The sequence below is a fragment of the Amblyomma maculatum genome, chromosome 3 (assembly GCF_055883805.1).
Source record: "Amblyomma maculatum isolate TAMU_Amacu chromosome 3, ASM5588380v1, whole genome shotgun sequence".
Lineage (NCBI taxonomy): Eukaryota > Metazoa > Arthropoda > Arachnida > Ixodida > Ixodidae > Amblyomma > Amblyomma maculatum.
In genome coordinates, this window is record NC_139346.1 from 130,828,959 (window position 1) to 130,845,596 (window position 16,638).

The 16,638-nt window shown below is 46.2% G+C and overlaps 1 protein-coding gene across 1 annotated transcript in view; it reads right to left on the reverse strand.

Annotated features, from left to right (window-relative positions):
• Window positions 1–9,324: 9,324 nt before the first annotated feature.
• IntS2 (integrator complex subunit 2) overlaps window positions 9,325–16,638 on the reverse strand; it is an 80,581-nt gene continuing 73,267 nt past the window's right edge. The window contains exon 21 of the mRNA XM_084598048.1: window positions 9,325–10,514. Coding sequence (XP_084454174.1) covers window positions 10,357–10,514 — 158 coding nt within the window. The 3' untranslated portion in view covers window positions 9,325–10,356. The remainder of the gene's footprint in view (window positions 10,515–16,638) is intronic.

The following is a 16,638-nucleotide window of genomic DNA, read 5'->3' on the forward strand; positions in this document are numbered from 1 at the left end:
TAATGGACAGCTGGGCTATCAGTTCAGTTCAGTCGTTCAGTCGTGTCCGACTCTTCGTGACCCTATGGACCATTTCACGCCACGCTTTCCGGTCTCTCACTATCTTCCTAACATCACATAACTTCATCTGCAGTGCCTCGAGGATGCCATCTAACCATCGCGTTCGCTGCCTACCCCTTCTCCGGCGACCGTCAACCTTTCCCAACATAAAATCTTTCTCCAGCGACTTCTCTCTTCTCATCAGATGACCAAAGTAGCTGAGTTTTAACTTTAGAATTTGACCCTCCAATGAGCAGTCAGGGTTTATGGTCGACAATATCGACTGATTTGATCTTCTGGCAGTCCAAGGAACTCTCAAGAGTCTTCGCCAGCACCACAATTCAAACGCGTCAATTCTTCGGCGGTCAGCCTTTTTCACAGTCCAACTCTCGCATCCATACATCACAACTGGAAAGACCATAGCACGAGTTATACGGATCTTGGTTGGCAGACTAATGTCTCTGCTCTTTACTAGGCGGTCAAGGCTAACCATTGCTCTCTTTCCCAGAAGCAGGCGTCTCCTAATTTCATGGCTGCAGTCTCCTTCCGAGGTAATCTTGGAGCCCAAGAAGAGAAAATCTGTCACAGCTTCCACTTCTTGTCCATTGATGCTCCAGGACTTGATAGGGCAAGACGCCATGATCTTTGTCTTTTTGATGTTCAGTTTAAGCCCAAACTTCTCACTCTCTTCTTGTACACGCATCAGAAGTCTCCTGAGTTCCGCTTCACTTTCTGCCATTAAAGTGGTATCATCCGCATATCTAAGGTTGTTGATACGTTTTCCAGCAATCTTCACTCCATATGAAGACTCGTCCAGACCGGCCTTCCTCATGATGCACTCTGCATATAGGTTAAATAGGCAGGGCGACAGTATGCAGCCTTGCCTCACTCCTTTCTCAATCGGAAACCAATCGGTAAGACCATGCCCAGTTCTGACTGTGGCCTCTTGTCCTTCATACAGGTTCCTGAGGAGACAGATGAGGTGAATTGGAACTCCCATCTGTTGGAGAGCTTGCCACAATCTGCTGTGATCTACGCAGTCAAACGCTTTCGCATAATCAATAAAGCAGAAGTAGATGGGTTTCTGGAACTCTCTTGCTTTTTCCATGATCCAGCGGAGGTTGGCAATTTGGTCTCTAGTTCCTCTGCCCTTGCGAAACCCAGCTTGCACGTCCGGAAGCTCCCGATCCACATACTGCTGCAGCCTACCTTGGAGGATTTTCAACATCACCTTGCTAGCATGCGAAATAAGTGCGATCGTGCGGTAGTTGGAACAATCTTTGGCACTGCCTTTCTTTGGAATGGGGATGTAAACTGACCTCCTCCAATCCTGTGGCCACTGCAGAGTTGTCCAAATCTTCTGACATAATGTATGCAGAATGCTAACAGCGTCATGGTTGAGGTTTTGAAGCAACTCAGCTGGAATGCCATCACTTCCGCTGGCTTTCTTCTTAGCAAGACTGGCTAAGGCCCATTCAACTTCACTCTTCAGGATGCCCGGCTCGAGATCAGTAATCACAACCGTCTTATGTTGGGTTTGCACATTCGGGTCCTTCTTGTACAGTTCTTCTGTGTATTCCTGCCACCTCTTCTTTATCTCTGAGGCTTCAGTGAGGTCCTTGCCTCGTTTGTCCTTTATCACGCCCAGCTTAGCACAGAAGCTTCCTTTGATATCTTTGATTGTCTTGTACAGAGCTCTTGTGTTCCTTAATTGGCTGTTGTCCTCAACTGCTTGGCACTGTATGTTCAGGAAGGCATTCTTATCTCTCCTTGCTATTTTCTGAAAATCCGCATTGAGAACCTTGTATCTTTCTCTTTCCCCCATAACTTTTGCCATCCTCCTTTCCTCAGCTATTTGCAAAGCCTCTTCAGATAACCAGTTTGCTTTCTTGCATTTCTTTGCTATAGTGCCTAGAATATACTGGCTAGTGTGACGAGCGCCCGCGCTTCCCTATGGGCGAGGATGGCGCTATTTGCAATGAAAGCCAATCGTTAGCGGCAGAGGGCGCTGCTTGTCAAGAGGGTGCCACCTGAGCAGACGACACAGTTTTCTCTCTTCAGAATACGGCAATCTGTTGGTGTTGTGCGTGCGTGTTAAACCTGCTTCTGCGCCTCTTTTGCTTTCACGAAGGTGCAGTAGTTTATTTACGGAGTAGGTGTTTGCTCATGCGAGTCGTTCCGCACTTCTACCTGCTCGGCGACGATTGCATCGGTTTTTTTTTTCCTCGTTTTGTGCGCGCGTTCTGTGCTCGCCTGTATCCCTTCTTTTTTTACTGCGTCGCCAGTGGTGAAGCGCGGTTCCCGATTGTTGTTTCCCCAGTGCCTCTAACTAAACTGCAGAGAAAAATGCCACAGAGAAAGCGGTGGTGCACAGAGAAGACTTTCTTTTTTGGCAAACGGGGCTACCGCTAGAACAAGGAGCGTACGTATTACTGCGCTATCTGATGCTACGTAAGTACGCATTCTGTACAATGGGAACGAAGCATCGATAGAAATGACTGAAGGTAAACGGCAACTGCTTTTGTTGGCGAGAAACATTTTTAGAGCATGCACTTATATTCACAAGGATGCAAACCTGGCCGAGTCGGTAACGGTGCTCCATGGCAGTGTGTAGCGCAAAGAGTGTACACAGGCGCTACAGACAGCACCTGTGTTGTGTACCTTTTCTGTGTCCCTCGATTGTCATTTTGCGCTACACATATGTCATATGGATGCAGTTATATATTAGGCGCATGTTTCACCGTAAGCGCGGCATTACCAACGAGCTTCATCGCGATTAACCGGCCGCGTCTCGTGCATATTGCGTATCTGAGAAAAAAAAAAAAAAAAAAAACTTCGTCAGCTTCTTCATTCAAAAGATGGTGACTTCGGCAAAACCTTGTGCAATCGCAGGCCGCGATGTACCTTAATTAGCCGCTGTAAGTAAAGGTTCCTCGTTTGTGTTCTGCTGTTTTTTTTTTCTTTTTATTCAAATACCTCACGGGCTCCGATTGGAGTAATATGTGAGGGGGGTTACATAACTGGGGTGCGAAACAGAAGCATGTAGAAGATGGTTATTTTAACATCGTTATTTTCAAACCGTTAACATTATACCCTCCACACCTTGTGCCCAAGACGGCACCAAAAAGGAAGGAAAGAAACATATGCGAGCAGCAACCACCTCGTAAACGCCATAAGCGGGGCGCAGGGACTGGACCCGGCGATTCGGGCTCGGAAATCAACGAGGGCTCCTGTTTTCTCGAAGCTGGCTTTCAAGACTGCAACGACTCCTCCGGCTCCAGTGAAGCGGGCATTGTGGGTGAACAGAGTGGCAGCCAGGCTACACTGCAGACACCTAACCACCACGGAGGCCGTCATTCGTTTGAGGACATTCTCATTCCGGTTACATGGATGCGGATACCTTCCGTGGATAACAGCCTAGCTTATGCTTAAGACTCAATAACTTTGAAAAGATGAAGGTTGACCTTGCATTCCAACTTTTTGGAGATGAGGTTATTAAAGGACTTTTTTTTGCAATGGCGGCATGTGGAGACTATATACACTCGGGTGCAACCAACAGAAGACTTCGTCACGCTAATCAATCGCCTGATACGAGTAATGACCTCCAGGATAACCAAGCGTGCACTTAAGCCGGGTAGCCCAGACATGCGTTTCTTGGAAGACTTTTTAGGATATCTGGACAAGTGGGAAGAACATGTCAGCATTGCCTTCCACTCGCATTGTCACCTTTGATTAAACATGCTGCCTTCGTTCTATTAAACCGAATCTGTGTTTCGTGACTTGTATTCTTTGAGTTTGAATTCCTCCAAACGCGAAAGCTCTCATGTGCGTTTACCGGGTTAGCGTGTGGCTCCCGTACCGATTGAGCTTTCAAGTTCGAGCAATCTGCACAAAGCAATTCGATATTAACATTGGCATGTTAAAACGTTATATCAATCCTAAGCTCCTGAAAGAGCTCTAAAACAAAGTATTAAACGTGAGCCAAAGCAACGCGCAGCTCCCTTTCCAACTCTCAGCAGCGCGGCGCAATGTGCGCGAGAAACCGGCTCGCACCCTCTCGCACCACAGCGCCGCTATGCGGCCGCCGGCGGCTTTCATTGCTCTCCGAGCCATCCCAGCCGGCGCGCTCGACACACTAGCCAGTATATTCTAGGCACTATAGCTGGGCCCTATGGGAGTGTCCGCCATGGTAGAAGAACAAATGGTAGCGTTACTCCCATAGAAGCCTGCGTGTCGACTCTGAGCGAGGCCTTAGTTTCCCAGTGCCCCCTGCGAACTGTGAGGCACAACAAAGACGTGACGTTGCTTGTGACGTCACAGTAACGTACTTTTGGCGGGGAATTTGATTGTCTTTTTACTTATGAACGAAAAACAAGGCCAACAACGACGGAGGCAGAACGATGCTCGGATAAGGCAGAAAAATGGACACCGTAACTGTTCAGCCAACTTTACTTGACATGGATTTCTACTGTCAAGTTTTACGGTAACTGAAATGTTACGGCATCTTTAACCACCTTATCATAGCATCGTGCTGCCTCCGTCGTCGTTAGCCTAGTCTTTCGTCGCGCGTCATGTAAACGCATTCTGGGGCTTATTTCTTCGGGCACGTTTGTGAACAAGGGCCTTCAAGTGAATTCGGCAAGCACATGGATTGAACCACATGGCTTGAGGCCTTTCACTAAGGGCATAAATGAGTGAAGCTGTGCTGCATAGAAAGCCAGGCTTTATTAATTCACGATTACTTACATAGACGCTTCACGACAATGAAATCTAAGTGTAGGAGAGCGACCACCGCTCATTCGTCACGGTCTTCATGAAATCCTCGTGATAACAAAATTTCCTGAGCGTAGGTCTCCAAACGAGACGCGGTGAGATTATAAAAGGGTGAAAGATCTTGCTAACAAAGTACATATCAGCGTCAAAGAACAACAAAAACAAACGAACGGAATAACTAACGCTAGCGCTAGAACGCCAACCTGTAAGAGCTTAGGTAAGCAATTCAAATTGGGATTGATAGTATTTAGAAGTTAATGCGTCTGAGAAGTGAAAATATCTACGATATAGCTTCGCTTCAATAAATCTCGCCCTGTTCACGATTCCCATATTTTACTCGCGCTTTATTTGCCACTGAAAGGAGTCAATGTGAGGTTACAAATTTACAACTTAAGCATTTAACATGTTCATGAGAAAGATCCCATTGACAATAGGAACATCACTGTAATAACAGCTAAAGCACGTTCAGCAAACGTTGGTGCGGTAATACGACGCAGTAAGCAAAACACGCAGCAAAGGGAGCGGAACGGAAGGCTCTGAGCAATGCGACACGCGTCTTGGGGGCTATAAAATCTCACCTTCACCACTCAATTAAAACATGCAGCGATACGCCGCTCATGCAGACGAGTCGCCGCCGAGCTGTGACGCAGCATTGTCCCATCGTCCGGAAATGCGCACATGCAGCGGCAATCAGTTTCTCATCGAGCACAGGCAGTCTTCGCCTTGCTGTAAAGCTCTACCACAACCAGCAGAATGAAATACTGACTGTTTGTTACAGATAACCCACTCTGTACGCAGCACGCAACGATGAACGTTGAACTGAACCGGGGCCGACGACGCACCCATTCCGCGGATGAAAAAAGCTTTGGTCTGAGCCATATCTGAGCTTTGGGCAACTACGCAGCGGATAATAAGTGGCCGAGAGAGGCCGTTAGAAACAAGTTAAAATATTATTATAAATGTGACACGTTTTTCTTACGCAAGAAACAAAAACTGCATTCATTCCTGAGCGCGAATATTATGTTTACTTTCTAGTTCTTTGGATTTCTGGCAGATCTTATTTTCTGTGCGCTAGTAATATGCCTCTAAGTTCGCAGGAGCCCTCATTCCTCATCATCGAGTTGATGCCGCTGGCAGTAGGCAGCTACACGCGTTTTCTTCCAAGTTGAGCGACCAGTTGTACATTGACCTTGTGTCCGCTCTTTAGCAATCTCTTTCTCTATGGCCAGAGCTCGGCGCGGAGCCGCAGCCGCCTTTTGGTATGACGTCACACTAGCCTTATCGTTGCGCTTTCCTTGGCGCCAGGAAAATCATGACAATCGGCAGTGCCTCGATTCCTCTGGCGCCAAGGAAAGCGCAACGATAAGGCAAGCGGTGTGACGTCATACCAAAAGGCGGCGGCGGCTCCGCACCGAGCTGCGGCCTCTGCCAGCTACGCCAGTTGCTAGCCAACGGCTGAAGGTCATTCTGTGCCTCCTCGGAGCACCGCAACGGCGAAATCGCAAGTTCGTGGCCTAGTAGCTTTCGCTACAAAATCGTGGCCTCCGACGTACGCATCGCCTCGGCTTCAGGCGCTTCCGGTTCCTGTCAGAAGGTGACGCAGGAGAAAGTGTGACAGATACTGCGCCTTGCCTTTCCTGTAAACCAATTATATTATATACAGCACTGCAATGAACGCGCGCCAAGGAGAGAGAAAATTTCCACTGTGGAGGTGGTGGTGAAATACATTTATTGGCTCAAAGGAGCATTCACAGGGAGGTATGATTGGACCAACCCTTAAGAAGCCAGTCAGAAGCACTACGTGGGGTCCCCAGTGGCGTCGGCCGCAGTCCGCGCGCGCTCAACCAAGGCCTGTAGGTAGAGCATCTGAGCAGGGTCGCCTTCCAGTCCTCCCGAGTGGGGTTGGGATGAGGGGGGATAGCAGGGCTGTAGGGGCAGGCCCACACCATGTGGTATATGTCCGAAGACTTCGCACAGCGTGGACAGCTGCCCGAAAAAGGAATTTTCGAAGTGTTTGAAAGCTGCCGGGCACAGCAAAGTATTCCGCTACTCCGCCTTGGCCAGATTGATATAGTAAAACAATATCTTTGAAAGAATAAGCTGGAGTGATCATCGGGGTCGGAAGGGGATGCCCGGCGAAACAGCCCGCTTTCTTAGACTCTTCTGTTGTTTTCTCTCTCGCGGAGCTACCACCCCGAGTAAAGCCAAATACGCTGCCCGGTGAGAGCGCATGGGCGGCAGCGTCAGCTGCCTCATTTCCCTCAAGGCCCATGTGAGCGGCACGAGCCCCGACTTTGCTAGCATATTAAGCTGCAATGCTCCCCCCTGCCATAAGAAGAAAAAGAAAATGAAAAAGAACGCTCGGTCACCGGCAGCTAATGATTTCGCTCCATATTCGATTCAGCAGCGTTGAACCCTTTTCGTTTTTTCATTTTCTTTACTGAAAAAAAAAAAATGAAACCCGGGTTTTAAAGGGCCCCGCCGCGGTGGTGCAGTGGTTAAGATGACCGAATACAGTGCCGGAGTCCTCTGGTTCGATCCCGAACGCCAGCAGCTGCGTTTCGATGGAGGGGAAACGACATACAGTACACATTACAGATCCCCAGGTGGATGAAATTACTCCTTAGCTCTCCACCACTGCACTTTTATCTCTCTCCACCTTCACTCCCTTCCCTTATGACGCATTTCAGGTGTCCACAGAACAAGTGTGACAGATACTGCCCCTTTCCCTTCCTGGGAACAAATCGCTATCATTATTATTACTATTAATTGTTCAAAGGAGTCAAAATGCTCAAAATGAAAAGCCAATGCTGCCCTGCCGCAGTGGTTAAGATGCCGATTGCTGTACTGGAGTACCCGGGTTCGATCCCGACTGCCAGCGGCTGCGTTTCGATGGAGGCAAAACGAAGAGGCGTCCCCAGGTGGTCGAAATTGCCCCCTAGTTCTCCACTATGGCACCTCTTTATATCTCTCACTTTCAATCCCACCTTCAGGAATGGAAGTACTGCTCCATTCTGCTTTCCCTGCTCTAAAACACAAAATTGCTCCAAAACTGTTCCAAACCGGTTGCCTCGATGTTCTGATGTCAAATTTAGCAGAACACAAATTTTTGCTGCACAAGACGCTAATAATGATATTTCCTTCAAAAATATAATTCAATGCAATTTGATTGACAGTAAGAAGCACATGGGGCAGTGGCATGCTGCCAGTTACGTGTACATGCTCTAGGGGCCGCTTTAGTCAAAACAAAGGCAGCACAACAGTGGCAGTTATAATGCACCTAGCGCTGAGCATATTATGCATAATTGTTTAATAAACTAAAAAAGCAAAGAGCATAACAAATTTGCAAGTAAATTTAAATAAAAGTCACAAAAAGTGATTGGAGGGAAAAAATTAGGAAAAAATGTTTCGTGCACTTGACACAGCACCTTCTCCAAGCCTTTTGAATTGCCGGTGGTGAGAGAAGTGAGCAAAGCAGTCATATTCGGGTACCTCGAGCCATTACGAAAGTTGTCTGACAGCACAAAACAACTTGAGTTGTTCTAAGGGTTCAGCTATGAAAACAAGCAGGTACTTCATCATCGTGCCTCTTTGTTAATACCAATCCCGTCAAGCCCTACATCAGAAAAAACCATACCGGAAGCATAAGGGGGTGACACCACAAAAGTGCCATTCACTAAACATACTCTCAAGAGTGTTGGAAATCCACATAGGGCCTATTGCCAACATGTTTAAATTAGGGAAGTGCCAGTGTTGCTCAGGTGAAAACAGGAATCACTGGTGGAACGCTCTGAAGCAAAAAAATCTGGAGAAAAGGCTACCCTTAAGTACAGCCTATCCTAGAACTTGAAGGTACTGCTGACCAGTGCCCTGGAATTTTTCAGTATAGGCATAGGTTTTAGAAGGATGTGTCCAAGGAGAGCAGAAATGTGCTGATCACTGATGTAAACTTCAAACTAGGGGTGGTGCTTGAGCTTATCAAAGTGATAGACTCCATGTTTCAATCTATCATGTCAAAATAGTCAAACTTAGTTCAGTTATGATGACTAGAAGCAAGCATTTGCTTTGCTGCTGGTCTTTCCCAAATTGTTCCAGAGGTCAGTTGTGTTACTTTTAATATCTGTACATGTTTTGGATGTTTGTATTGTCAGAGATGCAGGTGCAGTCAGCAAAGCATTGAACGCTGAATAGAAAGGAACCAAATTGGAGGGGAAAGGATGTAGGTGTCTGTATGCTGCCCAATGTCAGTGCAAGTTAAAGATCCCCAGGTGGTCCAGGTGTCCACAGAACAAGTGCGCCAGATATTGTGCCTTTCCTTTCCTGTGAACTAGTTATTATTATTAAAAGCCAATGCTAAATGGTGCCAGTTAAGAAAATGTTTCCCGGACAGATCATGCTTTCCCGGACAATGTGATTTTCTCCCGCATATTTTAAATAAAGTACCAACAAAGTTTTACTGCATCAACCTGTAGACAAGAAGGGCGGGGGGGGGAGAGGGGGGGGGGCGCACTTGCTCACATTTTTATGGTACATTTATCCTTATTTTTAGCAAGCAGTGCACTGCCAGCAAGTCACTAGGTGGCATGTTGATGCAAAAAGCATAAGCGCAATGTATCCTTGCTTCTAGGCTACTGATAGGCTAATTACTGGCATATTTATAAATATGCAATGTCGAGTTATTGATTAAATCGTTCGTACTCCCCTTCAAGTTCAATATATTTTGATTCAGCTATAGTAACGTGCTCTGTTTTTTTTTTATGCTGAATTTTGTTACTAAATTGTAACAGCTTAGAAATTAATAATAAAGCTTGATGGTTAGTTCTCGTGCGACATGCACTCCATGACAGCCCCCATTGAAAATAAGGACGCAGTAGCATGGATGTACACCTGTGGTATATATAGTACTACTAACTATATACTCAGTCAAATGCAGTTTTCTGCACACACATGATGCACAAATCTGTGCTTTGTCAGGTCAGACCACAAGACAATGCTTTGAAAGCTGAGCAAGAAATGGTGTAAGTCATCATTCAAACCCATTTTCAAATACTAGAGAAATGTGATTTTCAACCAGTATAGAAGCATCTTAAAACTCTGTCCTTTAATGATATAAATTAGACAACACAGTGAGGAAAGCCAACTTGCGAGAAAGCTTCTTGACTGACACCGGACAGAAAGTGAATCCTAGAAATGGGAAAGCGAGCAAAATGTTCATTCAAGAATCAGCTCTCAGCAACAAGAAATGATGCGACTCTATTTACACAATGCAATGACAATGACATCCAATATAGGACACTACACATAGTGTACCCTCGTAGCAAGCCCACTCGAACACCTTGCATACATTGGCAATTCCAGGGGGGGTAAGGAGCTTGCCTCTCTTTACATTAAACAACATGCCCCAGCTACTTGTGTGATGCTTACAATTCATTCAGCTCTTTAACGACTGTTTTCACCATGTCTATACAGTGCAAAAGGCACGTTGGTCATTCCCCAAACCTTGCAATGTACACTGCATAACGTGACGTGATCTTTGCGTCAGCTTTAGTAGATAGTCCGGTTCAGCACTGCATTGTCACAAAGGTCAGCAAAAGACTTCTGGATAGCACTGCACAGAGCACTGTTGCTGGGAACACGACCTTCCGGTCCCTCACTCTCATCCATGCTGGCAGCAGACTTTTCCAGCTGATTGGCCGAAAAACCTGGGCGAGGAAAACATTTCATAATTACACTCAGGGCAACAAAAAAAAAAAAACTCCCCTTGCACAAGTTCAAGTGCTACACACAAAGACACAAAAGCATCCCACCAAATCTGCTTGTAGTGCGATATCACTGAGAAGCCATGAAAACCCATTGGTTCAATGCCCAGCCCAATGAATGCGCTACTCTACCGTCAGCAAGTACGGTTAGTGAGTAAAAAAGGATTAGCACAATGACATCATCACAGCAGAAATATCACAAGGCATGGCTGGCAGAGTTCCAATCTTTGCGAATACGCCTGAAGCTTTTGTTATTGCCGTATTCGTAACTGCAGCACCGAGTTTTTTTATCTTCCACTCCAGAAATGCATCACTAATGGTAATATTTCTCACGACTGTGCTACTTCGGTGAAATTTCTTCCCGCTGCATGCCAGCATTCCGGAGGACCTATCCTACCAAAATTACCCTGCAGTGAAATTCCTGCAAGAGGCATTTTACCTCATTTTAAGCCCCACCATGTATTGGAAGAGAGACAACTCCAATGCCCCTAACAAACTGGGGAAGCATCTACAATCCAATGAAGAAACAGATGGTGTTTGCTATACTTGGATGCTACTGGGCTCATAGAGTGTTAGAACGACAAAATCACACTGACCGGTACAGTGAAAATAGCAAATACAATGTAATCAAGCCCTTGCTGTCCAACACACATGACGCAGATGTGGTGTTGACATCAGGCCTTGCCAGAACTCAGTGCCAAGAAACTTATGACATCATGTCAGTTTAAAATTTGTCTTCAGTCTAACTGTATAAATTGACCCCGGCCAAACAGAACCATAAGTCTAAGCACCGCACCAGCTCGAGCCTGGCCCTGCCCACTGTCTTGGGCCAAACACAGGCCTACACAGGGCAAGCCCGGTGCCTGTATTTTATTTATTACTATAGACAATACAGAGCTATGAACCAACAAGACCAGCTTGAAGTTTTGCTACACTGTTTATTCTTTTTCACCATACCTCCGGCATCGGCGAGCACTACCTGCTTGTGTAAACATGGCATTGTTCATCTGCTAATGTGTGTGGTTCTCTTATCGTTTACTGACACCTGGGGCCTTCTAACAGAAACAACTGAGCTTGTAAGGGACAGTGGAAGTGGCACATAAGGGACACAGAGGGGTGGCTGGAGAGAGAGGAATGCTGGTGACACTGCCTGGAGGGGAGACAGCATTATGAGAACGGTATGTCGGGCACGTGCGCAGGTGATGGCGCACGAATGTGAGCTCGGTGCGCGTTGTGTTCATTGCATGAACTATGGAGGACTAAGTGGGACTCCGGCATGAGGCTGTGTATGTAAATAAATCATTCCCTTGACAAGCTATGCTGTGGTTTGAGAAAAGAATTGGTCAACACTTATTTATTCGTTATTTTGGTGGCTCCTATCTGTTGAATTCTTCCTCTACCATGAAAAAAAAATTCCAAAAATAATTTTTTTTTTGTTGGCCCATTGCTTGAAACATCTCGGAAAGGACAAAATCCTGGCACTAAAATCACGCCACGAAGTTCTTCACTGACACCGAACAAGAGAATTTTCAATTGTAGACAGCTTAATCATCACCACTGACATGGCAATGTGCAAGTAACCTAGGAAATGCCCACCCGGCCATGTTCAGGCAGTATCCATTTGCTCCTTTTGCAGGAACCCTGCCGTAACACACTTTGCTAGCATTAAAAGTCTGTCGGTCTAGTTTTGTGATGGTCTTTTACCAGCAGCAGATTTTGGAAGGCTCCGCTGCTCACTAATGAGTGGAACTTAGTTTAACTTTCAGTTTCAAATCACCTTTTTCATAGTGGGACACGCAGACGTCACATCGACATAATGTGCCAAATGCAAAATGTTTGCTATTTCATGACCTCGTGAAGCACAGAAATATATGAGCATACAGTAAAACCTCATTGATACGTTTCTTTTTTAAATGCCGGGAAAGAAACATTATCTGGGACAACATATGATCCGAACTACTTAATACAGTCGAACCCGGATATATCGAACTCGAAGGGGATCGTGAAATAGTTCGATATATTGATAATTCGATATACAGAAATCGGCTTCAGTCATCACCTGCGATTGTGAAAAATGATACTGTATTTGTCGCGTAATCAACCCACTTACATAATGAACACACCTCCCGCTTTTGCCCCCCCCCCCCCAAATTTGAAAAAAAAAAAAAAAAAAAGCGTTCGGTGGCGCGTTTTTCCATTTCGACCATCGCATCCACAGCTCATTTATTGGTAGCGCGCCATGATGCTACACGCAATATGTTCACACATGAGCGCGTATGCAGATATGTATGCCCTCGATTTCCTTGGAATGAAGCGAGAATAATAGCCAAGAAGTCCCAAAAAAGAATTCAGACCAACCACATCAGTCGGTGGCTAAGCATGAAGAATCGCATCAATTTTCGACTTGCGGGGCCTGAGCCCTTCAGCACTGACACATTTATCTTTTGACTATACTTTTGATAGATCCTGTGATGGCAGGAAGCGAACTCAGCAGAGCACCCATGATGGCTTGATTGCACAAACCTGGTTCGATTTATCACGCCGCGCTTGGGGCGGGCGTAGTACACTGCCATAAAATCATTGGAAAGCTTGATAGCTGCAAATGCCGTTTGAACCGAACAATGCTAAAAGTCGGTGTCATGACTGCAGCTGACCGCGTGCTTTCGTTGATTTACAGATGTAAAAAAAAAAAAAAAAAGTGCCGTTTCTTAACGTCGCATACGCTACGCCGCACGTTCAGCACGACGGCAAGTATAAACGACTCCCGAAAAAAAAAAAATACTAATAATAATAAAAAAATGAAAACTGACACTTCTTAGCGTCCTCAGCCACCGTAGCTTACACACGTTCAATACGACGACTACGGTGCCTCACTCTCCACGAGAAACGCATCACACATCAGGCGCCGCGCGCATAGCGTTCACAACACACACTAGAAAAAACGTCTGCCACGGGCTGAGCTGGCTTTGCCCGCTCATGGGTAGTGCGTGCTGCTGCAAACGAAGGCCAGAAAAGAGAGAGGAAGGGGAGATATAAAATTCGGCAGAAGAGTGGGCACATTGGGCACACCCTTGCGCTTCGCTCTATCATGTATTTCCCCTCTACCGAACACCACGTCTGCATCGGTTCTCTCTCATTCCTTCACGCACATGGCTAGCAAATGTCACGTGCTGGCGTGCGGCAGCGATCACTGCAGATGCGCGCGCCTTTGGGGAAAGGGTGCGGCGCTGCCCTGGTCCAGCCGTCGCCGAACTGTGCCCTCTTATCCTTCCGCGCGTGGCTTGAAAACGTCACGTGGCAAACGGCCGAGAGTGATGCGATCGTCTTTGGGGAAGGCGCACCGCACAGTCCAATGCGTGGTGCGGAGTTCGATATATCGAACGACAGGTGAAATTGAGTTCAATATACGACGCAGCTTTCCTATACTTTTACATGGGATTTTCAAGGGGATATTCCACAAGTTCGATATAACCAAAATTCGAATTATCCGGGTTAGACTGTATTAAAGAGATTAACTGCTGAATGAAGTTCAAAGGCATTTAAAATTGTGACTTTCTCTGCATAAAAGTGTAGATTAGCATTTGCAGACATGAATACAGTGCAGATTTACGTTGTCCTAAGAGAACAACTTTAGCAACAGATTTCGTTCATAGAAGGAATGATGAGCTGGAGTCGCTTCATTAATTGTTTCAGGATGCTTCGCCCCTTACAGTGACACGTGGAGAAGCCATCGCGATAGCTCACAGTCGCCATGTTTTTGCTCATGCCACTTCAGCCAGACCCGGCCCAATGGTATGCAAGCTAATGACCCCCTCACATAATGACCCCCCCCCCTCCCCCATTTTGCCACTGAGAATTTGAAAAAAAAAAAAAAAAGAAAAAGAAAAAAGGTTCGTTAGCATGTCCCTCTGTCTCCCACCTTCACTGTCGCATTGCACCACGCATTTCTTGGCAGTGCGCCAAGGTGCTGCGCAGCTATAACATCAAGGTGTGTTTACCTTTTCACACTGGCTCTATCGGGAAATGGGGCGGGCGCCGTCCACAACACAATCATTGCAACGCATGATAGTGCAAATGCCTTTTGAAATGAACGGTGCTAAAATCTGGTGTCAGGATTGCGATTGACCATGCACTGCGCTTTCGTTAAGGGTGGAAGGATGGATGCCTGTCGGAAAAAAAGAAGAAAAAAGATTTTCCCGCGTAACGATTTGGTTTTCTATTTGGAAATCTGTAGCACCCATCCGAAACCATAGCCTTTCATAGGCGTCATTGGCTGACAGAAATACTTATCTGCATTTCTGAATTAACGGGGGTCAAATTAACGAGTACTTAGTTGCAAGCTTCGGAGGTTGTGTGGAAGAGAAGAGCAAGCAGCCACCACTATGGCCACCAACCCCTACCCTCCAGGCGCTGCCGGCCGCTGCGCTGGTCATGGCGCCATTCAAAATTAACAAGCTTTCACTGTAGTTGTAGTTATCAAATGGTTTATCTCTAAACCTCTAATGCACCGCAAAAGAAGCCACTGTGTTTCTCCTCATGAAGTCATGTTTCCGCAGAAACGAGCGCCTCGTGTATTGGCTCGTTAGTTTTCTTTGCCCCCATTGCACCTAGGCACTGCAGGAAGGCGACTGTGACGGGTAATCGCCGCTGATCCCTTTTTCATGTCGCGAGCGCTCATTAACATATGCCTGGTTGATCGCAAAACATATTATACGACCACAGTTTGTCAAAATTTCGAACTAACACCGGGCAGTCGTGTTATCTGGGAACGTATTAACCAGGAGAAAAATGGTGTAACTCTATGAGAGATGTTTACTGCCCGCTATTTTCGACACATGATACGAGAAATTGTATGAACCGGGATGGGTTCTCTTCTAGATAACTTCTCTTAATAATAATTGGCTCTTAATAGTGCCGTGACTTCAAGCACATTGGATTTAACTTTACACTGAGCACCACAGACAGGTAGCCCAACTAACTCTAAACATAGAATTGCAGCTGCAATACTAGCAAACATGAAATGTAACCAGCCACAGCTACTTTGGCTTTGGCTTGATATTACTTTGATCGCCGTGCCTTTATTGGCAGCTTAACCAATGATGCCAATGGTGATAGTGCAGCTGTTGATGGCGATGGCGAGAGTTACAATGCAGCTGCAGATTCTGCTGTGCCAGCTTCACAAAAACCATTGTTGTGTGGGAATAGGCAAACTACCGAGAGGTATAGGGCAGTGGTTGTACAATCTGAGCGTTCAGTAAAAAATCAAGAGTCTCCCAGGAGAATTGGGAGGCATGTATTACGTAGGTATGTACTACTGGCTGCAAGGAGGTTTCACTAGTCAGACATCGTGGGCTATAAAAAATGACTGGTTAAGAACCTTGTAGTTTCTTTTACACATGTAGGGTTACAGGTGTAACCCTTCCACTTGGCTCTTGGAACTTGAGAGCTACTCACATATGACATCATCATCATCAGCCTGACTATACCCGCTGCAGGGTGAAGGCCTCTCCCACATTTCTCAAATTAACCCGGTTCTATGCTAGCTGCATCCACTTGACCCCTGCGAACTTATTAACCTCATTCATCCACCTAACTTTCTGCCGCCTCTGCTACGCTTTCCTTCCCTTGGAATCCAGTTTGTTACCCTAAGCGACCATTGGTTATCCTCTCTTCGCACTACATGTCCTGCCTATGTCCATTTCTTCTTCTTAATTTCCGCTAAAATGTCCGTAACTTGAGTTATTTCTATGACCCACCCTGCACGCTTCCTATCTCTTAATGTTACCCTACCATTTTTCGTTCCTTAGCCCTCTGGGTTGTCCTCAACTTAAGTAGAACCCTCTTGGTTAGCCTGCACGTTTCAGCCCCATAGGTGAGTACAGGTAAGATGCAAGTGTTGTATACTTTCCTCTTGAACGATACCGGTAAGCTGCTAGTCATAATCTGCGAGTGCTTGCCAAATGTGCTCCACCCCAATCTTATTCTTCTTGTTATTTCCTTTTCATGGTCCGGATCTGCGGTTACTACCTGTCCTAAGTAGACATATTCGCCTACTACTTCCAGTATT